Raw genomic sequence first — 26797 nt, forward strand, 5'->3', positions numbered from 1 at the left:
CATCAATTTCATATATGGAATTGATAATGTGATTTTTAGATTTTATTTTACTACAAAAATTCTTTACATATATTAATATCATCTTTATCAATCAATTCAAAGAATATAAGAATAGTATTAATTTTTATAGAAACATATTTTTGTTTTTTATAATTTCAAACTTATGTATACAAAGTAATTTATTGATTTTTATTACATTTGTGATTGATTTTTATTGTTTATTTGTAGTTCAAATGCTTGATGCAATGTATTCTAAAGACAAATGACCTTAAAATGGAAGATTAGAATAGAGTAGGTAGAGATAAAAAGTTAAGAATATTGAAGTCTTGTAAGATGGTAGCAAATATACAGCAAGTAGTTAAAGATAGTTAAAAAAAAATGCATCATAAAAAATAGCATACCATATGAAACTTGTCATCCCAAAACACTCATCAGTGACCAATAAACGAAAATTGAGTATTTAATGTGTTCATATTCTCCACATTGTAAGATTTAAAATGATGGGTCATTTTCTAGAATCGACTTACTATTACCAAAGTTATGAGTAAAAGTATTACAGCCTTCTCTGTAATAAAGTATACAATACTACCACATTATTATGCTAATTAATCAGTTTAACAATTACTCACAGTACGCTGGTTTATGGGACATGGTAAACCTCATGTGATAAGTTAATTTTTCAATTAAATATAAAGACAGGAAGATTTATGGATATTGCAACAAAATCATTGTATCAACTTGATGACTAACAGTGTGTTTGCAATGCCAATGTTGTGTTTAGAAACTGTTGACAACCAAATCAATACACAAATCAATTATCACTTTATTCAGAAAAGAAATAAAGGAATACATTTATAAAAAACCAGGTCAATGTTCATTAAAACAATGTAAAATTCTTATAAAAGACACATTACAAAACTTTTTTTTTTAAACAGGCAAATATAAGATTAAAATAATATTACTATATTTCTTATAAGAAGTGTGACACAGTCAGTTGTCATTTTATTTTAATTTTAAATACACAGTGAGAAAATTTAAGACACATGGAACATTTAACAATGGCTTTAGTGAAGTTAACATGCAATAAATTGTACACATAAAACAGGTTTGATGTGTTTTAATACTTAAGTGTATTTTCTTGAAGTACTGGGAAATACTGGAAATCAGATAAAATGCCAGTAGGAAGAAGTACCATCAACAAAGGAATAGTCTATTTGAGAATAGGAGTATTGGTTAAGACATAGATAGGCGCTATCACACACTCAGTTAATCCTCCTCATATGGTAATTATTGTTGTTCATAGGAAAGCATCAGTTATTTCTTGATTGCATTAATTAGGCCTAGTCTGTGAAAGCTCCTGTGTATTTCTTAACAAATATCCCTTTCTGAAATGCATTATTCCTTTGCTAATAATATTTTTTCCTACTATCAGTTTTTTCCTACTGGCATTATTTCCTATACCCCGCTGTTCTGCTCAAATTTAACTTGTTTGAAATACGGCTTTTGTGACATACTAATTGGTGTTCTGTAAGCTAATACCTTCAATGAAGTTTTCTCCTGTCAAAATGCTAGCCTAAATTTATTCTGAGCCCTCAATGAATGATGACTAATCAAGAGTGTGTTCTCCCCAGGCCTTTGAAGCGTTACGGTACCGTGACGCTTGGGACTTCGTCACGGTGCACCGATACGCTTCCAAGCTGGCCATGACGCTTGATGCGTCTTCCGTGACGCTTTTAAATATCGTCAATAAAATAATTCAAAATAAACATCACTGTCCATGTGTCCTAGCTTGAAGAAGAGTGAGTGTGAAAATATTTTAAACACAACAATGCTATCTTACGATGTTGGTTTATCAGCCCAAGTTCATGCTTCATCTTTTTGCGCTCATTTTGCGTTATCTTTACCTTGAGAAATGTCACTTTCATTTCAAAACACTATCGTTTGCTTGATTCACACAAACTGTTTTCTTCAAAACTGCCCATGCATGTCCATGCGCATGCCCAGAACGATTTATCTGGATTTCCTCACCACGTGTACTTCTTGATAGCGAAGCCACAACGCAATCCTGTTTGTGTTTAAACAATTAGGCAATGCTCTATGTTGAATTTTGTTGTTTTTTTGATAATAAACAATGTATTTAATATTATAATACTACTTTACAATAAAGACAAGTAAGTTCAGATAAATGTTAGTCAATCTAGGCAGCCTACATGGCCGATGTTTTTTTAGCTATAGCTAGGCCTAGGCCTGGCCTCCCTGGTCCTACTACTAAGTGGTTAGCCTACCAAATGAATAGGTAGACAAGAAAGACGTGACGGTTCACACACAAAAGTACGTAGGCCTATGCCTATTAAAATAAATATTGTACAAACAAATCTGTTTTACGAATACCAATTTCCTTGTTTTGACATGTACGTAAAATTTACGTACCATGATGCTTGACCCTTATCCTGGGGAGAACACTGTATATGTAAATTGTAAATTATTAACATACGAATGTTCCATCGATAATAAACCAAGCACAATAGACCGATTCGGTGATGGGTGTCACATGACCTCACTTGGATGTCGGATTTAAACAATGGACTGGAAAAGCAGTATTTTACATGGAGATTGCTATTCCAGCAATCCCATGTTATTTCTGTAAACTATACCAAATTGGTTTAGAATTGAACTTGAGAATTTTGCTTTAAAGGTTTGCTAATGCTCCAAAGGATACTGGCCACAAACATTGAGAGTTTTCGACAGATGTGAGGTCTAGGCCCCTGCACATCTACTCCCTGTTTAGGTATGCACCAGTGTCTTTGACCTGCGAACTACGCTACGATTTTAAGGCTAGCTAAGGTTTACGAAGGATCACGTAAATTTCAAAGCATACAATGCTAGGAGAACGATAGGATAAGTAAATAAACACTATTTTGAACAATCATATTTACTTTCCTTGCCATTTATTTCTCACGTTAACAGTGGGTGGTTGTTTCACAATGATAATATTACCTTTTCCTATACTTTCTCACTGATCCAAGGGTATCCATGGTACTGTATACCCAAGTTATGTCCCGTCACCGGCTGTAAACAGAGATCGCCGAATTTTTGTTATCTTATAATTATTAATTTCCCTCTTGCACTTCGTATAATTCCTACTCATTTTTGAATGTTTTTAAAAATTTTTATACAGTGCACAGATCATAACCGGTTTGAGAACCCCCCAGCTTACTTGAGTCTGCCATTCAGTGCAACAGATTCAGCGAGCAGGGCAAGTAATAATAATATCAATAATATAATAAGAATATAAATTTTACTAAAATTAATAATTTAATAATACCTATCACTGAACAATAGTCAACACACGTTTTCGTCTGAGCATTTACATAAATTATATTCACACACAGAATTCAAATAATTTTGATAGATTTTTTACAAGATCTATGATAAACGATACTGGCAACTGAAAGCTCATCACAGGATAAAAACAAAAATCCACAAACAACACTAAATATCATTTAAACATATTTTAAAATTTTAGTAAAATAATAATGGTCTGGTATGCACTCAATTTGAAATATTTTGTATGTACAAATTTACAATAACAATAGCATCTTTGTTTTCTTTTAACAGGAAATTAAATTATTTTACTACTTAATATTTAATTATTGTCTTTGTTAGACATTTATAAACAATTATAATATTGAATGCTAGATAAAACCAACTTAATGTACTTTTTGGGGGTGGGGGCTGATTCAATCCTGGAACAGTGTAGTGCCTGTCTCTTATACACATCTAGATGTGTATAAGAGACAGCTATAATACTATACATATAAAGAGTATACCCATTTCATGCCATATTATATTATTATATTTGTGTATATGATATACTACACGTATTCAGTGACAAGACAAACAAAAAAAAAGAACCTGTCATTGCTTGGTTTTATTCCCTCAAAATGTTATGTACTGGGTACAATTAGGAACATGAGAATTGTTGTTACATATCTACTTTTAAAACATCAAATTGGTAAAGAAACTTCCCTCAATCAAAAGGGCAATAACATACAGATACCCGCCACTCATGGATGTTGCAGTTCAAAATGGACTACCAATTCCAACTCTCTTTATTTACAAACACCTTGACATTGCGCATAATCCAAGCTTGTCTGTATATTTCTCTTCATTTCCGTTTGAAATTTTTTTGCAAATATAACACAAATATTAATATCTATAAACAAAGAAAATGAGCATATGACAAGGTATTCCTCTATAACCATAGAGATATCATAAGAATACTGTGCTAACTCAAAAAATGCATTCAATCAAAAATTTTAAACAGCACAAATTGTTTTACAGTGCACAGACTGTCTCTTATACACATCTAGATGTGTATAAGAGACAGATACTAATTGGTGTTCTGTAAGCTAATACCTTCAATATACAGAGTATCACATCCAAATACTGAGTTTATTAATGCATGCTTTACTTTATCATGAAAGCAAAATGCTTTTGAACACCCATCCATGGGTCCCCACAGTCCATGTGGCTCTTGTAATCTTCATCAAGTATATAACAGAAAATGATTAATACATTTTGCTATTATTACGGTTCTGTTAACAAGTTTCATTCATTTATTGAAAAAAACATGTTTTAGATTAACACATATGTTATAGTTTAAACATTATTTAGTTCATTTTAAATAATTTAAACATCTCAGTGAAATTATAAATGGTGGAGAAATCGTATAAATTCATAATTATATACATTTCTATTAAAAATATAATAAGGTATTTTATTTTTAGCTCAAAAGAATTATAATAGTGAATATAACTGTCAAAATGTCAGAACATGATATTATACAAAAGGATAGGAAGACTGGGATGTTTACATTTTCATAAGCTAGCATGGATTATTTTAAGCCTGCAAGAAATTAGACAAATAATTAACATCATCTATATTATGTTTGTGGTCAATTTACAGTCACATGGACTGTTTATAAAAGAAGTTTTCTCCTGTCAAAATGCTAGACTAAATTTATTCTGAGCCCTCAATGAATGATGACTAATCAAGAGAGACTACTACAGTAGATATTGTGTCAAGGGTCAAGCAAAAAAAGAAGTTAAAACAAGAATAGCCTTTTCATATGATATAAATATTTTTTATAGTTGAAATTTTCTATCATTTCATCATATTATGTTATTGTTAAATCATCATGCTTTGTTTTTAAAATTTGGTGTAAAGCGCATAGATGCACTGGGAAATATGTGCTACATATATCGGTGTTCTCCCCAGGCCCTTGAAGCGTTACGGTACCGTGACACTTGGGACTTCGTCACGGTGCACCATGACGCTTCCAAGCTGGCCGTGACGCTTGATGCGTCTTCCTTGACGCTTTTAAATATCGTCAATAAAATAATTCAAAATAATCATTGCTGTCCATGTATCCTAGTTTGAAGAAGAGTGAGTGTGAAAATATTTTAAACACAAAACAATGCTATCTTACGATGTTGGTTTATCAGCCCAAGTTCATGCTTCATCTTTTTGCGCTCATTTTGCGTTATCTTTACCTTGAGAAATGTCACTTTCATTTCAAAACACGATCGTTTGCTTGATTCACACAAACTGTTTTCTTCAAAACTGCCCATGCATGCCCAAAACGATCTATCTGGATTTCCTCACCATGTGTACTTCTTGACAGCGAAGCCACAACGCGATCGTGTTTGTGTTTAAACAATTAGGCAATGCTCTATGTTGAATTTTGTTGTTTTTTTTATAATAAACAACATATTTAATATGATAATACAGTACTACTTTACAATAAAGACAAGTAAGTTCAGATAAATGTTAGTCAATCTAGGCAGCCTACGTGGCCGATGTTTTTTTAGCTATAGCTAGGCCTAGGCCTGGCCTCCCTGGTCCTACTACTAAGTGGTTAGCCTACCAAATGAATAGGTAGACAAGAAAGATGTGACGGTTCACACACAAAAGTACATAGGCCTATGCCTATTAAAATAAATATTGTACAAACAAATCTGTTTTACGAATACCAATTTCCTTGTTTTGACATGTACGTAAAATTTACATACCATGATGCTTGACCCTCATCCTGGGGAGAACACTGTATATGTAAATTATTAACATACAAATGTTCCATCGATAATTAACCAAGCACAATAGACCGATTCGATGATGGGTGTCACATGACCTCACTTGGATGTCGGATTTAAACAATGGACTGGAAAAGCAGTGTTTTACATGGAGATTGCTATTCCAGCAATCCCATGTTATTTCTGTAAACTATACCAAATTGGTTTAGAATTGAACTTGAAAATTTTGCTTTAAAAAGTTTGCTAATGCTCCAAAGGATACTGGCCACAAACATTGAGAGTTTTCGACAGATGTGAGGTCTAGGCCCCTGCACATCTACTGCCTGTTTAGGTATGCACCAAAGTCTTTGACCCGCGAACTACGCTATGATTTTAAGGCTAGCTAATGTTTACGAAGGATCACGTAAATTTCAAAGCATACAATGCTAGGAGAACGATAGGATAACTTTCCTTGCCATTTATTTCTCACGTTAACAGTGGGTGGTTGTTTCACAATGATATTACCTTTTCCTATACTTTCTCACTGATCCATGAGGTATCCATGGCACTGTATACCTAAGTTATGTCACGTCACCGGCTGAAAACAGAGATCGCCGAATTTTTGTTATCTTATAATTATAAATTTCCCTCTTGCATTTTGTATAATTCCTACTCATTTTTGAATGTTTTTTAAAAATTTTTATACAGTGCACAGATCATAACCGGTTTGAGAGCCCCCCAGCTTACTTGAGTCTGCCATTCAGTGCAACAGATTCAGCGAGCAGGGCTAACATCAACAACAGTAACTATCCAAGAAATGTCAAAGAGTCATTCCACATAACTACAACAATATGCTCAACAAAGCTGACGCAGAATGGTGAGCTTCTTTGATAAAAAATTGTTTTATGCCCATATATAGCCATGATGCACCTATATATGGTTATGGTGTGATGCTATTTCTGATGATGACATAATTAATGTCGAATTTTGAATCCCGACACGATGGCGTGCATTTTGATGCTTGGAGTATGTATTATACTATCTTATCTGAGATTAATCAGTGGACCTTTCGGACTTATGTGATGCTATCATAACCATATTTAGTTGTGTTGCATTTTTTTTGTCAAATATGTAAACTTTCTCTCTGTCAACTCAAAGAAACACACTTCATGTTTGTATTTTTATATGATGGTGAATAAATGGATCTTGAATTTTGAAATGTTGAGGGCGATATATTATATGATGTGATGTTGATGATGCTTTTGATGAAGATGGTGAATATTAAACTGTTAAGCCTGGCATGAATCAAAGGCCTAATGATATTCTGCAAGAACATTAGACTGAAATTATGTTCGCCATTTTAACATTAATTTTACCGATGTTGTGGTGTAGTAATCATGAGATTCATTTTGCAGAAAAAATAAATAAATTTTCTGTATGTACTTAAATGTTCCTTTTGTGCACCTTAGTCTAAAATTGTCAAAATGACAGTTTAATGTTTAATAAGAACATGAATTTTTATAAAAATCGTAAATATTCAGTTTCTATAACTTTTCATTTTGATGGTCAATTTTTACAAATCAAATTGTAGTTTATAGATGGCTCGTGGTCAAAAGAAGTAGATGTAACGGATATTTTCAAAGTACCCAAAATTAGTAAAATAGTAACTAACACCATAAAACGTATAGTCCTCATAAACTAATACTTGACGGCTATACTCGCAACTAGTATCAAATTGTCGATGCCACAGTAAAGATCAAAGGACTACACGCACACCTGTCTCTTATACACATCTAGATGTGTATAAGAGACAGATATTATACAAAAGGATAGGAAGACTGGGATGTTTACATTTTCATAAGCTAGCATGGATTATTTTAAGCCTGCAAGAAATTAGACAAATAATTAACATCATCTATATTATGTTTGTGGTCAATTTACAGTCACATGGACTGTTTATAAAAGAAGTTTTCTCCTGTCAAAATGCTAGACTAAATTTATTCTGAGCCCTCAATGAATGATGACTAATCAAGAGAGACTACTACAGTAGATATTGTGTCAAGGGTCAAGCAAAAAAAGAAGTTAAAACAAGAATAGCCTTTTCATATGATATAAATATTTTTTATAGTTGAAATTTTCTATCATTTCATCATATTATGTTATTGTTAAATCATCATGCTTTGTTTTTAAAATTTGGTGTAAAGCGCATAGATGCACTGGGAAATATGTGCTACATATATCGGTGTTCTCCCCAGGCCCTTGAAGCGTTACGGTACCGTGACACTTGGGACTTCGTCACGGTGCACCATGACGCTTCCAAGCTGGCCGTGACGCTTGATGCGTCTTCCTTGACGCTTTTAAATATCGTCAATAAAAATTTTCTAATTTCAATTATGTTAGCAAATTAGATAATTTAAATGTTATTGCTAGTTGAATTAATAAAAATTAAAAATAATATTGATATAAGTCGTCAAAATATTATTAACTTAACACGTATTTAAATTTTGTATATTTTTTATTTTTAACAACAGATTTTACAAGACGTTCTTGATACTCTTTTCTCTATATTGGATGAGAGTCCAGAAAAATATGCTGAACTGGTCTTCAAAGGACTTGTAAGTATTCATAACAATACAAAGAATAATATTCTATTCAGTGTTATTCTATTAAGCAGTTAGTAGAGTTGCATATCACACACTAGTGGAAATTTATTATACAAAGCATAGAATAATGCTTGAAAAAAAAATTCATTTTTCAATTACCATTTGTCGACAAACGATGATTGAGGAAGTGCCTACCCTCCCCTTCTGCAGGCCCGTTGCAGTGCACGATACATACTCTGCAAGTTGTTTTCACCTTTTGCACACGAACTGAAAAAAACGATCAAATTAGTGCTTGGTTGGGAATAGGAAAATAACATTGGGAGTTACAGTGATGATGTCAGGATTGACTTTTAGTCCTCAGTTATTTCTATAGTGCATTTTATTGCTGATAATGATATAAAAATGGTAGACTTATATAGTGTATAATGTTAAGGTATCTGTGCACTTCACATAATTATTGTTATCCAGCTCAGTGAATTAAACACAAATAGAACACAAAATCAGCTCTGTGGGAAAGTATTCCATAACGTTACAGCAGCTAATCAGTGTGTTTGGCAATTGTAATTTGCGCTATATTAGTTATTATTATTATTATTATTATTATTATTACCTTTTGTTTAGATCTACATAATTGGAATGCTACGTGACAGCCGATACAAGTCGTTTACGACAGTTCTTGATACTTACGTTGACAGACATTTTTCTGGCGCCTTGGCCCACAGGTAAAATTAGAACAAGTTGTAAACTGCGATGCACAGTTTTCTATATGAATAATATTATTGCATTATGAAAACATCAAGTACTTGATATCTGATGTTTAAAAATGTTTAGGTAGAATTAACAGAGGATTCGCGTTGTCCTAACTTGGGTGTTGGATGTAAACAATGGACTGGCACAGCGGAGATTGCTATGGCAGCTGTCCCATGTTATTGCTGTAAAGATCATCATAATTGCTGTATTTGTTCTTTTGAACGTAATTTAAGTTACTCTAAGTCAATTGTTGATGTCCCGAAATTCACCACACAAACTTTGTGTGACTTGTCGTCTAAGGGAATTTGAGATTTTTCGGCAAATGTCAGGCCTAGGCCCCTGCATATCTACGGCGTGTTTAGGTATGCATGAGAGTCTTCGACCTGCAGACTAAGCTATGATTACTAGGCTACCTAAGGTTTACAAAGGATCACATAATTTTCAAAGCCTACAATGCTAGAATAAGTAAATAAGCACTATTTTGAACAATTATATTGCCTTTCCTAGCCATTTACTTCTCACGTTAACAGTGGGTGGTTGTTTTTGAAACCATAACATTACCTTTTCTTATACTTTCACACTGATCGCACTGTAATGTTTTCCATGGTACACCCGCCGTAGGTCACGTTTCCGGCTGTGAACAAACATTGCCGAATCCCTCTTCTGGAGTTACTATATTTGTATTTGATGTTATTTATTTAATATTTAAGTATTCTATATTCTGTAACATATTTGTAAATTATATATATTTTGTTTTATATACAGTATATATATTTACATGTATATATAAATAAAAATTTTGTTTGTGTTATGCCGTAGGTATCTGCTTGGCTATCTTCAAAGCGTTACCGAGAACCAGCGACCAGACCAAGACATTGCCTCCAGCGCATTTAGTTCCTTCCATTTTCTGTTCAAGTTCTGCATTAGATCAAGAATATTATATGAACAGTAAGGAAACAAATTGTTTTCCCTTTAAAGAGAAAAAATATTCAATTAGTGATAAGCATCATCATCATCATCTTTAAAAGTTTTTTTTCCCGCATGCAAGGGTTGGACTGTAGGGAGGCTGTGTAGTTAGCCGTAAGGTGGCTGTATCTTGTGAGACTAGGTGGTACGATCTGCGGCAACTTCTCGGTTGAGGTTTAACCTGCGAAGGTCACCTCTCACAGGATCCTGCCATGACTTGAGTGGACGACCTCGTTGAAGAGGTCTGTCAACATCAAATTCTGTGATATACCTTCACCATTTGTCAACCTCACTGCGCTAGAGATGGCCGTACCAATGAAAGCGACTGTGGCATAGTGTATCTGCAATGGAGTGAATATTTAACCGCTAGAGAAGTGTTTTTATCGAGGTTCTGTCACAGATTCTGGTTTCGCAGATCCAACGAATCATTGCACAATTGGCTCGCCATAAGCGTTTTAAGTCATCTTTTTTTAAAGTCCAGGTTTCGCTGGCGTAGGTAACAATGCTGCGGACGCATGCATTATACATGCGGCCCTGGTAGAAAACTTTATGGCCTTCCATGCAGATGTTATACGCTTGGTTAGTGCATCGGCACAACCACCAGACTGACCAATGACAAACATATAGCAATAAATGTTAGTTTTTAGTATTGGAAGAAATAAATCTTTTTTTGCTTACTAACATTTTCATTAACTTTTACTATTTCTTTAGAGCAACCGGCAGTAAAGGAGATGGGCGTTTTAAAACGGATGTGAGATCTTTGTTCAGCTCCATTAAAGATTTCATGAAACGTGACGAAGAATATGTGCGAAAGGCTCAGGTATAAAAAGTTCATTATAATCATTATCATTTCACTTTTATTCCTACAAACGTCAATATAATAAAAAGCGGTTGCAAGTCTTGGCCCAAAGGCCATATCGAAAGCGAGCCTTACAATTTCTTGGTCATTGCCCTAAATTACCTATGGACCATATATTCAGCTTATTGGAGGAGTATTCCATAGCTTCAGCAGATACCCATTCCTTGGTAGAGGTGAACTTAATTTTGAACCAGCTTCAGAGTCATACTTTCGGTATTTTTTATTGTAAACCCAAAGTTGCTTATAGTGGCATTGCCAGCGTGCAGGTCCTGTATTGACGAATCCTCAACTGCCATCTGAAAAAAATCATTTCATGCCATTTTTGTGCGATTTTTAAAATTTTCTCATCTCACCCCCCCAACAATGGTGGAGCTGAGTTTGGTGTGGTCCTCTCGTCAAGCTGCCACTAATTCCTCCACATACTGATAATAATAATATAGAAATTTATACCGCACCTGGCGATGTTGTTATTAACCCTGGTCATCGGATCAATCATCAAACCAGCACAAAATGCAACCTCCTCCACTCCCTGGCTAGCATTGTTAGTTGTGCATGCAATTTAATGCTGATACAGATTAGTACTTGCAAATTTAATCAAATTCGATATTTATGTTTACGTCCATTCTTAATAGTCAACATTAATGGAGAATTGTTACGTTGTGTTCATCGAATTGTTGAAGCTCCTAAGCCCCCTTGATGTCAGCACATTGATGATGGAAACGATCTGTTCGGTCCCCCAGTCCAGTGGCTTGACAGCGGGAAAACTTAATTGCCTAAGTCAAGCGATTAAAGGAAAATTATTTGTGGACAACAGTAAGTAGACTGTTGTTTTCGGACGATTTGTTCAAATTACTTTACTATATACTTATTTCGCTTTGCATTGCAATGAATTTATGATAAATGGAATAAATTGTTATTTAAATGGTCTGAACTAAAGCCCTGTTTAGATTATTGATTTTCTTTGACAAAAACTGTGGTATGCCCATATATAGTCATGATGTGCCTATATATGGCCATGATGTGATGTCATCATGACCATATTTAGGGATGTCACATGTTTTGTCAAATCAATTTGATAGTCTGGACAAGGCCGGGAAAGTGATAGAGTGGGGATGGGTGGATTTTTGTTGCGTATTTCTCGTTGTCTTGTTTTTTTCACTGATTTAATTTGTTTATATTCTATAAAAGTAGAAATAATGAAGTAGATATATAAATGAATAACTGATGCATCAAAATCTAATAATTATTTGTTTGTTTGTTTTATTGGTTTTCTCACAAACAACATAAACATAAAGTGAATGCAAACTTAACTAACATTACAAAAGTAAAAAAAAAAAATCATATATACTGTAAATTAGAAATCAAATATTTGATTAAAAATGTAGTAAAAAGTTAAGAACTCACCATGTATGTAATTAGCCTCTGTAAAGATTTAAAAAAAAAAAATTAAACATATGGTCTCAAAAAAATGTTGTTTATATAGTTGTCATGGTAATGTGATCGTTCTTTATCGCAGGTTCTAGGTCTTATATACTCCCTCTTAGTCTTCGTATTTTAAGTGAGCTCATTTACAGACGGCAAGAACTTAGGATTTGTCTGACAATTATCGGCGATATTCTTGTGTCTTACAAAGATATGACATTGGTGAGTAGTACAGTATCAAATCTGTTGGTTTTCAGGATAAGTAAGCCTTGGTTTATTTAGCTGGAGGACTTTGGGTCATAGGAAGATATGGCAATGTATTTTGTGGGTCCTTCAGGTAAAAAACACCGGTTCGCCATACGCCGAGCTACTACGAGTGGTCTATGCATCTGAGTGCCTGTGCAGCTAAACCTTCACAATAGTACAATATCAAATCTGTTGGTTTTAGGATAAATATTTCTTGTCTTATGTATAATTAATCTAAATATTAATATGTAATTTGTATGGTTAGTCCATTGTAGTTTATAAAGGGAGTGTTTAACTATCATACTAGATACAATTAAATTTTAGTACAAAAGTACAAAAATTGAACAAAAATATTGACAAGATGTTTCTTTCTGATCCAAAATAATTTGCCTATCCAAATAACGTTCCTGCTAAGGTGAGGCCTTTTTAATACCTTGTTTTGCGAACCTATTTTTGAAATTATTTTTTTTTAACGATCATCAGAGGAAGGCAGAAAAAATATAGAATTCTGTTTTCTTATTAAGCAAATATTTTTGCCAAAAACATCTAGACTGAGGAGAAAATAGTAATAAAATGTTATTGGTGAATGTAATGGGATTGTTAAATGCTTTATATTTATATAATTAGGAAGAAATATACATATCTTGTTTTGGAGATTTCAAGACGGAAGCGAGCATAATAAAAATATAGAAATTTTTTTTTTATTTTCCATTTTTTCGTGGTGGTGAGTACGCTAATTGATCAAAAATAAAATTGTATTTTTATTCAAAATCATCATTTTGGCGGGCGGCGAGTTTGCTAAACACAGTTTAAAAAATGTCTTGCCTAATAAATTCTTTTCGTCCATATTGTGAATACTTACTTGGATAAACCAATTTTCACTCTTTATTACTAATGATTTCATAATTTACTTTTTATTATAGACGGATAGAGAGAGTAACGAAATACATCTTATAGTGAAAGATTTATTGAATATATTACTAATGACGTTATTAGATATTCAAAAGGACCAAACAGGAGCAGCTCCGGGATTGGCCAACCTTATTGTAAGTAGTTCACTCAACATGTTCACTGTCGGTCAGTACGACCTAGTTCCTTCGCATTTCCTTATCAAGTTTGAAACAGCACCATCTAGTAAAAACATTCCTGAATAACATTTAACATAATTTAACAAAAATCTCAAATTTATTTTACTATGTCATCATAAATTATTCCATTTCATCTTCAGTCCTCATAAAAAATGTAAAAAAAATATAAACTGTCTAATAATGTATTTGGTTGTTGAACTTATAAAGTTTCAAAATGCACTCAAGTAAAAATATTCTTTAGTTGCACTTGACAAAGTTTAACAAGCATCTGAAATTTATTTTACTATGTCGGTATCTTTTTAATTATTGCATTTTATCTTCTAACCACATCAAAAATGTAAAATTTCTTATAATACAATTTGCTATTGAAGAGCTAAGATAAAATTTGACAGTGCAAATGGGACCCATTTATATTTTTTATCTATATTGTAGTGCTTGATTTTATTGTACAGTATTTATATAAGGTATGTTGCAGTTTGTAACTTACATTTGGAGGTTTCAATTTTTTGTCTGAAAAATATATAAATAAAAATATAGCATTTTTAACAGTTAAATCCAGAACTTACATTTGGAGGTTTTTATTTTCTGTCTGAAAAATATATATATATATATAAAAATATAGCATATATTTTTAACATTTCAATCCAGTAAGGTCTTTTATACTTATTATTAGCCTCACCCCTCCGAAGGATAGGGGAAGGCATTGTAATAGCGTGTGTATGTGAGTGTTGTGCTGTCTGTGCGTTTGAACGAGTCATTTGGCTAGGCCGAGCTGATATGACATGGATCGACCGTGTGTCAAACTTTGGCTGGCGGACTGGAAATGGTCCAGCTGGCGTGTAAACTCGCCCGATTTATGGGTTTGCCACGTGAGGCCTATGATTCTAGGCCTTGTTTGGTGGATGGAGCGGATCAAACAATTGACTATATACTTGTTATCTTGTTTGTTTGTCTACTGATGTTACCCAAAGTGATCGGTTTATTTTGCCTGCAGGATCAATGCATTGTTTGCATCATTGGAATTTTGAAATTGATGAAGGAGGAGCACTATGAAAGACTTATATCAACCGTCGGCAAGAATTTGGACACCTTACGAAGCTTCCTACTCCGTCTGTTCTGTGTATTTGAGAGCCTTGTTACAATGGAATCTTTTCCAAATGATTGGATGGTAATGAAAATGGCGATGAACATGTAAGTTTTATTAGAACCTTAATGGTCTATTAATATTTATCTTAATGCTTTTATGTTTTAAGTTATTTCATAGTTTTTAACTATTGTTACAGAGTATGCATTTTTTACAAAAATTAAAACTGTACATTATAAATTGTAAATTATAAATTAACCCTTTCCAGTCTGCCCCATTACCATTGCCTGAGGCTGTACCAAAGCTGAGAAATTACCTCATCTACACTAAATGTCGGGTTTTTACTGGGCGCAGGCATTCTATTTGGTCTGAATGTAGGAGGCCCTCTACAGAAATACTCCTACATCACTCTCAAACAATCCTATTAAGTCAGCCTAGCTATAAAAAAATTAACATGAAATCTATACAGGGCTTACGTACAAAGCCCCTCGCTATAAAGTATGGTCAAAGAGGGCGTCATCGCGTCATATTCTTATATAAAGTGTACTTATAAATTATTATACTGTACTTATACATTATTATTATTATAAGTTTTTTCATTTTTAATGACAATCTTATATTTGTTTATGGTCAAAACTATGAGCTTGTCTGTAAATTTGTACCTTTTCATGTATTACACTCCAATTTATTATTTTTTGTGTAATTTAATATTTATTTGACCGTCTTGAAAAAAATTACATTTTCAGGAAACAGGAAAGGCACTTGATGTATCTGCACAAAATATGATTCATAATGATATAAATTTTTTATTCTCTTTAGAATATATATTCATTTCTTTTTCATTTTATAGTAATACACTCTTTTAATTTATTTTATATAGAGTCATCTTGTCAGCCACACAGTACTTCTCACAGCCTCTACACACCTACCTCATGGACCCCATCCAAAGTGTAAGAATATCATTATTTTCAAGTAACCTATTTAGTTTGACTTAATAGTGAAGCCTTTCATTGGATAAACTAATGCTGCCTTCTAGTTGGTTGTAAAATGCCTTAGAACAGCTTAAATGGCCCAAAGTTTCTTACTTCCTTTGGGCATTAGAGGTTTTAGTCGTCTTGTCTCCAGCAGGGCCTTGTTCCTAGACCCTGCTGTCCTGCACTGGAAGTTGCCGGACAGCCTCAATCCCACTTGTACAAGTCTCCATCCAATTAAAAACCACCTCCAATTAAAGACCAATTTTCTGTGGTCCCAAATTAACAAATTTCTTTCATCATTATTATTCTAATTAGAGACCAAAGCTGCTAAAGACCATGAAAACTCCGGTCCCAAAAGTGGTCTTTAATTGGAGTGAGACCATGATAGAGCCACTACTGGTTTTATTTTATACCTGCATAAGGTTTTGAAGAAATGTTATAAATTTGTACCATTAATATTATCAAAAGAATTACTGCATACAACCTCCTCCCTTGTGGCGTTTAACATGGTAACAAGTGGCAGCGCCAGAGATTCCTGGACAGAGGGTCCAAGGTCCTTGACAGGGGTTTCATGATCTCTATCACAGGAGGGCTGAGATTAATATTGACATGGGTCCACATCCACCGTAACCCAACCGGCATAAGCAAATTTTTAAAATAAATGAGAATGGTATTCTCAGACAAATGCTCTTTCAGAGAAGTGTTCCTATACAATGAAATGATAGGTGTCTTTCCTGACAAGGGTCTAATGTTACCTGATAGGGTCCAAGACCCACATGGGTGGTAGCCTCAAATGTTAAATTTAGTTTTGGTAAATATATGCTTATGTTTGTTTTCAGGATCCTCCAGGACCTGAATCCAACATCTACGACTTGACAACCGATGATGAGAGGAGCCTAGGTAGAGTGTCATCACAGGTAGGTGTTTCTCCACATTATTTTCAAATGTAAGTTACAGAGTTGAAGCCAGTTGTACACTAAAGCAAATTTATTCATGCAAATCGGTTGTGCATTTGTTTGTTTCGCAAAAAGTAGAAACAGTTCAAACTACTGATTTCGCTAAAGCAAAAATCTCCCGATAGAAATGTGAATGTGCCTGGGCATGAACCAACGCTTTTGATTCGCACAAATAAATTTGCTTAGTGTAAAACTGGTGTAAGGTATTTGATTTCCAATTGTGAGGTTGCGAGTTCAAAAATGATGCTCGTCAAATGCTTGCATCATGGGGCAAGACACCTTGTTTGTTTGTTTTATTGTGGTCCTGATACTGCATCTAGCTACCATTTTATGAGTTTTTAAATGTTCATCAAAATCTTATTTCCCCATATTGCATTCATTCATACTAACATTAGGAAGCTTCATTGCAGTAGTAAATTCGCGTGTTAGGGACAATCCGTAAGCCTTGTCTTATATGTGACTATATACAGTATTGTATATGAATAAATAATAATCCAAAGGAATTAGTACTCTTAAGAATGAAATATAAAACAAAAATATTCTACCCATGACCTGACTCTAATATAACAGTTACAGTTGTGGCTGAGAAGGGGCGCCGCTAATTATATCCTTAATGTCGGCGCTGGTTCAAGTCGCTGCTCGCCCAGGCTTTGGTTGGTAGAACCAAGTGTTCTCGGGTAAGGACGAAAATGGTCCAGTGTACACATCTGGTTTGTGTGCACTTTAAAGAACCCATTGTGTCTTTCCGAAGAGTAGGGGGTTACTCCGATGCTATGGTGCATTTCTGCCCCTGAACATGAGACTACAATAAGCACCTCTTTATAGCAGCTAGGTAGTCATGGACCACGCTCATATGTAAATCAGCTTGTTCTACCTTTACCTTTGAGCTCACACTATCAAATTTTCTTTGACAAAAAACTGTTGTATGTCCATATTTAGTCATGATATGCCTTTATATGGTCATGATGTGCCCATATATGGTCATGATCATGACCATTTTTAAGCATTTCGCATGTTATTGATAGTGTAGAGAGAGCTTTATAAACCACTGTCCTAGCAAAGGTCTGATTTTTTGTATGTTTTGATTAATATATCATCAGAGTTTCAAAGTGTGGCAACGTTTCTTCAAATTCGCATCATGTTTCTTGACTCAACCTTGTCTTCAGTTGGAGACCTTTTCTCCTGGGAAACGCAATAAAATTAAGGAGAAGTATGGAGACATACGGGAGCCAATGGCATCTCAAGTTGTCGCTATGTGGGACAAATTAGGTAGGTTTGTATTTTATGAAGTACCCTATGTTATGAAAGTGATTGTGATAATTAAGGTAGTGAAGTAAATAATGATGACAGTGAATTGATTTGATTTGATATTTGGTTATGACTGTTGAAAATAATTATATAAAAATAATGACAATGACAATGATAAAGTAAATGATTATTACTACGTTGAAAAAATGAAATGGTAGTCAGGTTGGTAGTCTTGTTATAATTATGGTGGTCAGACATATAGTGGTGATGGTCAGGTGGTAATGATGGTGTTGGTGCTGATGCTGGTAGCATGGAAATGTTGGTCATGGTAGTGGCGATGGTAGTCAGGCTGATAATGTTGATGGTGATGGTTGTCAGGCTGGTAGCATGGTGATCAGACTGGTTTCATGATGATGGTGGCCAGGCTGGTAGTGGTGGTAGAGGTCAGTTGGTAGTGGTGATGGTGATCATACTGATAGTTTTGATGGTGATGGTTGCTGGTGGCATGGTAATGGTGGTCAGACTGGTTTCATGGTGATGGTGGACAGGCTGGTAGTGGTGATAGAATTTACTTGGTAGTGGTGATGGAGGTCAGTTGGTAGTGGTGATAGTGATAGTTTTGATGATTAAATAGGTAGTGTTGGTGCTGTGGGTAGTCCAGACTGGTGGTCAGGGTGGTGGTGGTATAAGCATCTGTTGGTGATAGTGATAAGAGTGATGATGGTGATAATCGAATGATAGCTCACGCAATACACAAATGAGGCATGTCGTGGCAAAATGGTTAAGTTGTCGCACAGGCCAGTATTGAGTAAATGAGCTATAAAATAAGGGAGCCTAAAAATCAACATTTTTTTTTCATTATAGATCAACAGTTGAATGTCTTATTAATCATGTACCGAAGTATTAGTTCTGGAAATGGTCAAGAAATTGTTTATTTAATGTTATTTTGATAGTTCATTCTATTAAACAATGTATGAACAAATAACTTTGAAAGGCAATTACTCAAAATCATGTTTATCTTGACTCTAAGGGTACTGTACTTTCACTTTCCAATAACTTAGGCCTGAAATGTCCAATTTCAACGAATGACCCCTCATTTTAAAGATCACATACTTAGGTATGTGAAAATACCAATAACTTGAATTTCAATTTTTGCTACAACTTAGCCATTTTGCCACAACATGCCTCAAATCACTTATGATGATAGTGATAAGTGATGTAAATATTCAATCATATAAGCTGATGTATACAATATCACCAAAATATAAAATCTTTCTGTTCAATGTATTTGTTGTTGATATTACTTAAAGGTCCATCAAAATCTTTGTTCAAGTCCGAAATCAGTTTGTTTCTGGGTGTGACGTTGGTCCCAGGTACTGGCCTACGAAAAGCCGTCTTACCAATGATCTCCGACATCATTGACTGTGAATTTGAATCAGAAGGCAGCTTTAGTCAGGTAAAGACAATGTATTTTTTTTTCAATACAACTGATCATTGTGAAGCAGTAGCAATAGGCTTGCGTGGGATTTTGTGGTAGCAACGGTAAGGCGTAGCGGTTGCATTCCTGTTTCTTATTTTGAGGTTGGAGGTTCAATCCATTGCTGTGCATTTTACTTGTGTCCTTAGGCAAGGTACTTTATCCATGGTTGACTTTCTCCACCAAGGAGTACAAGTGGGTACCTATTGGGTTCAGTCGCAAAATGCTCTGAGAGGGAGCTAAGTACATGTTCCATATGTGCTTGATCCAATGATCACAAGTAATAATGTGAAGCATTTTTAGGCCTTATTGGCATAAAGCAGTCTAACATATTATTATTATTGTTTTTATTTAGGGCCTGGATGTGAGAAAACAGTGTCCTCCTTCTAATCTGAAAGTCCTAGGTTCAAATGCTTTTGGATTTCTCCTTATGACCAAGACCAACTTTACTCTTTGAGTCTTATAATAAGATCTAGGTTACGTAGACCCTTATGTTTTTCTTGTGGACGGAGTTGTTACTTTACTACCTATGATAGTGAAATTGTTCCTACTGATATTCCTAAATGGCCTAGATAAATATATAATACAAACAATATTCTAGGTGTATTTACTAACAGTGGTGGCTCATGATATTTGCCAACATGGATTCTAACAAGTCAGACAGGAGGTCAAAACTAAGGGGTCACCTAAAGCTTTCGTCAGGCTCCCTGAATGTCATCCTGGTGGGGTTCATGTGGAGAGATGCTTTGGTCTAGGATGGCCCAAATTGTGCTCTTAGACCAAATATTATGGATTTGAAATCACAGAATTTAATTTGCATTGTAAAATGAATGGGTGTTGGATGATCCATGGGGGAGGGGGTCCATGCTTGTCCTGCAGCGGATGAAGACATTCTCCCCTCCCAAAACTTCTGCTGTTTCTGCCACTATTTACAGTAAGGAACAACTTGGAAATATATCATTAAAAATGTAGTGCAAAGTGTATGTTTCTGAGGAATGTTATCTTTCTTTTTTTCTTGTTGAAATTAATTCATAATAAAGAATGAAAGTGGAGTTATAAATCCACGTCTCAGGAAGTAATGAATTACCATCATTTGCTGTGTAGTCTTAAAGTTTTACTTTCATTTTCTAAGTATGCATTACCTAAAGGAATAATAAACAATTAGTGTGGGAAAATGTTAATATAAAAAAAGAATAAATTAATGCAGATACTCTCCACTGTGCCAGAATACTGAACAATATTCAGGCCATGTATGATGGGTGATTCAATTATCTTCAGTCCTATACCTGAGTAACGAACAATACACAGGGTGTATATAATGGGCCATTCCATTTTTTTCTTTTTTGCTCCAAGGGGAAACAAAAACCGATCTTCCATGACCTTGTCCATTTTTTTCTTGTCTTCCCAAAATTTAATCATCTTTTTCATTGAATATTATGTACCATTCTACTAAATTTAACCTTCTTTTGGTGGAGGTAATAATAAGAAAATAATATAATATACCAAAATTAAATTGATTATAACTGATTTACTAGGTTTAGTAAAGATGTATTGTCCCAAGCAGAATGTGAAAAGATCATAAAATCAGTTTTGAAATTAACTTTATCATTTTGAAGTAATCAAAATTATCAACTTGAACTTAGAAATGAGTGTAATTAAAAAATGTTTACCTATAATTTTACAAAATGATTGAAACACAGTTACTGGAAGTATTTTATTTATTTTTTTAATAATTATCAAGTATAAAAATCAGAGTACATATTTTTTTTTAATTCAATGAATCATACACTCAAGTTTATAATTTGTGTCACTGCAAATTGAGCAAGTTAATTTCAAAATTATTGTTTATGATTTTTTTGTCATTTTCAGATGACAATACTCCTTTAAATTTTATATAAAATTAGTTGTAATTTTTAATCAATATTAATTGGTTGTATTTTAAATGATGTCATATTTATTAAAAATGAGTCATATTTTATTTTGCATTTTAAATTACTAGTTGTCACTGTACAACAATTAGGCTCCATTTGGGATGCAATACAAATACAATTTCCTTTTATTGTATTGCTTGTTGGAGATTGTTTCCTCCAGGGAAATATGTTTAAAGCATGGGATGGCATAGACGGTTTATATGGATGAGATATGCAAGCATACGCTGAATCGCCTTCCTGTTATATAACTCAGTATGGGCATCGGAATGGAAAGCAATTAGCTGCATTTGTCGGCCATTGTGAACGATGAATTGCCTTCTGATACCCTAAAATGTGAAAGTTATAAAGTATCTAAACCTTTGACCTTTCAGTTGGAGGACAATTTATCTGATAAACTCGACCAGTTAGTCGTTCAGGAGAAGAAAGGCGACAAGCATTACAGGGACCTGTTTGAGTCTGTGTAAGCATTACATTTTTATATTTGTTTCATTATTTTAACTAAGTTAATTATTTTGTCTGCTAATGTATATGAAGATTTGTGACAGTAATTTTGAGCAATTCTGTTGGATATTCATCTGACATTCTTGTATCATGTAATATATATATATACATATATATATCAGAGTGTATCATTATTTATAAATAATATATTGTACCTCAATACAAAAGGCAAAAGTAGGTTTAGGCATTGGGTAGTAGCAACGTAGGAAGTTATAATTTCACCCCAGGTACAATCCTTTTAAACAACATTTATGTGTTATTATTATTATTATCATTATTTATTTTTAAATTGTGTTAATTGTTGTAACGTTGCCTTTAATGACTTAATTAATTTGATTTGGATTAAAAAAAAAAGAAATGAAAAGCAGCATTGGCGGATTTCCGGCCCCCACCCCCTAATTTTTTCAGAATTGGAGGAAAAAGAAAATTAAGAAATTACACTCAAATTTTAAGTCTGAGAGTGTCATATTCCGGCCTTCTGGAGGTTAGATAATCATATGTTTTCTTACCTCAGCCCCAACCATGGTGGGCCTGAGGTGGGATAGACCCTTCATCTGTCAAAGTTCCTCCCATTTGCCCTCTCCATTTTAAATATCTGGATCTATCACTGAGTATTCTATATGTACAGTATTTGTATACAACTTGTTTTATTATTTCACAGCTCTCTACATTGTTCCCAATCCAAAAGTGTAAGTTCATCTATCTCTAACTGATGATGTCATCTAAGTTAGATGTCTTAAATCCTACGTAACCTCCTTCCTTAAGTTCAATATCCTCTTAATTAAGTGGTTTCTTATTCTATAGTAACATTTAAAAGTTGATGTGTCATCTCTTCCTATCCCACACCACAAGAATTTTCCTATCCCTTCCTGAACTATCGGACTTAGTCAAACAGTTCCATCCAGTCTGACCACAATCGATTCACATGCTTTAACCATTACATTAATAAACAATAATAACCTTTAACCTTTGTTTTATTCAAAGAAAAATAATGGTAAGTTTTTCAAACAATTTTTTAGGTTGATGCATGAGTGTCAAGGCAAGGTTTGGGAAGAAAAGGGCGTGCATCTAATCAGCAAACTCGCTCAGTTACTGGAACGATTGATCGACTATCGTAACGTTGTTTCCATAAGTCATGAAGATAAACGCTTCATGAAAATAAGTTGCATATATAACCTGATGGTAAATATCAGATTCTTCATTATTTATTGAATACACAATTCATGTGACATACCTTAATAGCCCTTTCTTTTTTTGCGCTCTTAATATTCGTGATTTTCGCGATGAAACATTGCACGCCCTTATTGCGAAAAATGAGGGCATGCAAAAATCGCGAAATTCTGAATGGTGTGTCTTCAAAAGCAATGCTAGCCTAGGCCATGCCCAACTATAGCTAATATAAAACTGATATTCCCTTAATAAAGATTTCATGGAAACATTCTTGCTTGTGCAGTATTTTTTAATCATTCTATGCCTAGGCCTACCTTTAGATGGAATAAAAATCATAACATTGTACTTCTTCTCCTATAGTTCCCATATTAGTTGATAATTAACTATTAAATCAGTGTTAGGCCTACATATTCTGCAAGAACATGTAGCTTTGAAAAATCTTGGTCAGGCTCCACACAGGCAAACTGGGCCTAGGTCTAGCTGCCTAAACTATTCTGAAAATCTGGAGGGTAGGAGATTGCTCAAAAAATCAGGGGAAACCTAACAAAATTGGGAGCTCTAGCTATAATATAAGCTAAAAAAACATAATGGTAGGTTTCTGAATCATGTTAAAAATGACTGAAAATGTTAAAATCTCAAAAATAAAGGTCGCGAAATATTAAAAATTTTAAAATTACGAAAATATAGGGCTGCGAAAAAAAAGGGGCTCTACAGTACAGTCATGATGACATCACCTCATGACCTAATAAAGGCGCATACTGCCAAATATAGGCATATCATGACTATATATGGGCATACAACAGTTTTTTGTCAAAGAAAATTTGGTTGTCTGGACAGAGATTTACTCCTTTAACTGAAATTACAAAAAAAGATCCATATTTATAAACTTATTATGTCAAATTTATATATAAATATAATATATATAATTTATTATGCTAAGAAAGGATTTAAAACCAGAGGTCCAATGTACACACCTGGTTTGTAGCACTTTTGAAAGAGTTGGGGGAGGGGGATTTATCCCAATGCTGTAGTTCATTTTAGACCCTGTTGTAAAATTATATGAACATAAATCTACTACGTTATTACAGTCGACACAGACCATACTCGTATGCTATGGATCTATTTTTAAGCATCACCTTTGATATTACTGTTAATGGCCTGAAAAACCATACCTTATATGTACGTGAACATGTGCGTGTCTGCGACAACATGTGTGTTGTAGGATACGCACATATTCCTGACCACGTTGCGATTAATCAGTTGTTAACATGCACATGTGTCAAAATGAAAGTAAATAAAATACACGTACGTTTTTAGAGATGCTTAGAAGCATGCAGAATATCGATTTTGTCTTTGATGATCTATATGTCTAGTACCTGTAACACCATGATGAAAATGATTTAAGATTGTTTTTTGAGCCTCCTCCGAGTAGGCTTGTACCTGTAACACCATGATGAAAATGATTTAAGATTGTTTTTTGAGCCTCCTCCGAGTAGGCTTGTACCTGTAACACCATGATGAAAATGATTTAAGATTGTTTTTTGAGCCTCCTCCGAATAGGCTTTAAAATTTTAGATGGGTAACTAGTTAGACCACGGTATAGCAATGGTCTATAGTCATAGACCATTAGTGACGTCACAATTATAGTTGGTTAATCGTTCAGACCGTCTAAAGACCACTTATGGAAATCCGCGCCTGGGCCTACATTGATAAATAAAGTTGAACTATCACAGTTTTTTTCGCATATAATTTGAAAGTGTGAACGGACCTTAAGTGGTTTTTGTTTATGTTTGAATTTGTCACTAGAATTTCCTGTACCAAGACCGTAGTAAGAGGGACATATGGGCAAGGCATATATACCGGCTCCATGAACTCCATTTAATGAAAGGTGAACACACGGAAGCAGCGTTTACACTGTTAGAACTTGCCAAGACGTACAGTTGGTCAGATACACTGGTCCCGGAAGACTCGTTTGGAAAGTTTCCCCAGCAAAAGGAAAGGGAAAGGAAAGAAATTCTTTACAATAAGATTCTGGATCACCTTGATAAGGGTCAGGTAATAAAATTATATCATTTATTATTATTATTGTTTCTGATTATGATGATTCCATAAATGGTAGAAATAATGGATTGAAATGGCATGTCTTACTTTATTTAGAGTTTGTTTCATACTACTGTAACTTATATAAATTGTCATTGGTTCATACTGATTTTTTATAATCCTGATTGCAATCATTGTCACCATCATCATCATCATCATAACCACCACCACCACCATCATAATCATCATCAGTGTTGTTGTTATCATCATCATCATCATTTACATCATTATCATCCTCATTATTGTCTACATCTTCATCGTCACCATCATTTTCTTCCTCATCATCACTATATTCTTCCTCATCATCACTATATTATATTTATCATTAGCAATATAATTATTCTTATTTTCCTATAAACAACTTAAAAATTGTCAATTTTATTAGGTGCCACTTAAAACAAGTAACATTACATTTAATCTAGCTAGTTTTGAAATTAATGGATAAAATAAACTCCTTAATATTCAGTTTTGTTTTATTAAAACATCGTTTTACTGTAGGTTTGGGAATGTGGAATTCCACTTTGTAAGGAGTTAGCAGACCTCTATGAGAACAAACTTTATAATTACAAGAAACTAAGCTCCATTCTGGTACGTATTAAAGCATATTTTATTTTAATATTATAATGATACTGACACCAGATTATGACAATAAATATGATTATGTATTAGAAGAGAGTAAGGTCCAGGTTACAAAATTGGTTCTGTTGTCCCTGCACTGTAACATTTTGAAATAATAGTTGGTTGAGTGACAATTGAAATTTTTTTAAAATTTGTTATCACTTTTAGGTCTAGGCCTAATTCTAGAGTTCATTGCCAACCATAATTCACCCCACATTGGTTGGTAAAATAAAGCCAAATTCAAGGTTAAGAAATAACGAGTAATATTTAATCATACAAGTATTTTTGGACTATGTGGTGAAAGATATTTTTGCCGAAAAAAGCCAACTTTACAATTGTTTTTGGCCTTATAATGATTATTCATAATGATTTGACCAAACCCAGCAGTGAATGCTTTGATTTTTGTGAACTTGACAGATTTGTTTATTTTATTTACAGAAAACACAAGCAGATTTCTTTACCAAAATACTTGATGTTAAGCGTCTTCCCCAAATATACTTCTTGGTGGAATTTTTTGGTCGAAGCTTTCCAGCTATTAAGAGGGTAAGGTTATTGATGTCATAGCAATTAGCTCTTTCCACAATATCTTTGGTCTAATGGTTATGACACTTGCCTTGACAGCGAGAGGTCGCAGGTTCGAATCCCGCCAGTGGCATTTTATTACACAATTTCTTTATTCGTTTTATTATAGGACAACATTCGTTGAGAGCTGTGCAACATGATGTATGAT

General features: G+C 34.0%; 1 protein-coding gene across 1 annotated transcript in view; it reads left to right on the forward strand.

The window, feature by feature from the left end:
- LOC117116478 (dedicator of cytokinesis protein 3-like) overlaps nucleotides 1-26797 on the forward strand; it is a 97313-nt gene that overhangs the window by 47931 nt on the left and 22585 nt on the right. The window contains exons 18-36 of the mRNA XM_033260536.1: nucleotides 6783-6951; nucleotides 7673-7737; nucleotides 8606-8689; nucleotides 9299-9399; nucleotides 10247-10375; nucleotides 11105-11213; nucleotides 11885-12065; nucleotides 12769-12896; nucleotides 13844-13966; nucleotides 15003-15199; nucleotides 15973-16042; nucleotides 16906-16983; nucleotides 18123-18291; nucleotides 19581-19726; nucleotides 22050-22138; nucleotides 23199-23361; nucleotides 25156-25404; nucleotides 25948-26037; nucleotides 26506-26610. Of these exons, the coding sequence (XP_033116427.1) occupies nucleotides 6783-6951; nucleotides 7673-7737; nucleotides 8606-8689; nucleotides 9299-9399; nucleotides 10247-10375; nucleotides 11105-11213; nucleotides 11885-12065; nucleotides 12769-12896; nucleotides 13844-13966; nucleotides 15003-15199; nucleotides 15973-16042; nucleotides 16906-16983; nucleotides 18123-18291; nucleotides 19581-19726; nucleotides 22050-22138; nucleotides 23199-23361; nucleotides 25156-25404; nucleotides 25948-26037; nucleotides 26506-26610 (2445 nt within the window). The remainder of the gene's footprint in view (nucleotides 1-6782; nucleotides 6952-7672; nucleotides 7738-8605; nucleotides 8690-9298; nucleotides 9400-10246; nucleotides 10376-11104; nucleotides 11214-11884; nucleotides 12066-12768; nucleotides 12897-13843; nucleotides 13967-15002; nucleotides 15200-15972; nucleotides 16043-16905; nucleotides 16984-18122; nucleotides 18292-19580; nucleotides 19727-22049; nucleotides 22139-23198; nucleotides 23362-25155; nucleotides 25405-25947; nucleotides 26038-26505; nucleotides 26611-26797) is intronic.

The sequence above is a fragment of the Anneissia japonica genome, unplaced genomic scaffold (genome assembly GCF_011630105.1).
Source record: "Anneissia japonica isolate Jap-2015-1 unplaced genomic scaffold, ASM1163010v1 scaffold263_len647688_cov178, whole genome shotgun sequence".
NCBI classification, from domain to species: Eukaryota; Metazoa; Echinodermata; class Crinoidea; order Comatulida; family Comatulidae; genus Anneissia; species Anneissia japonica.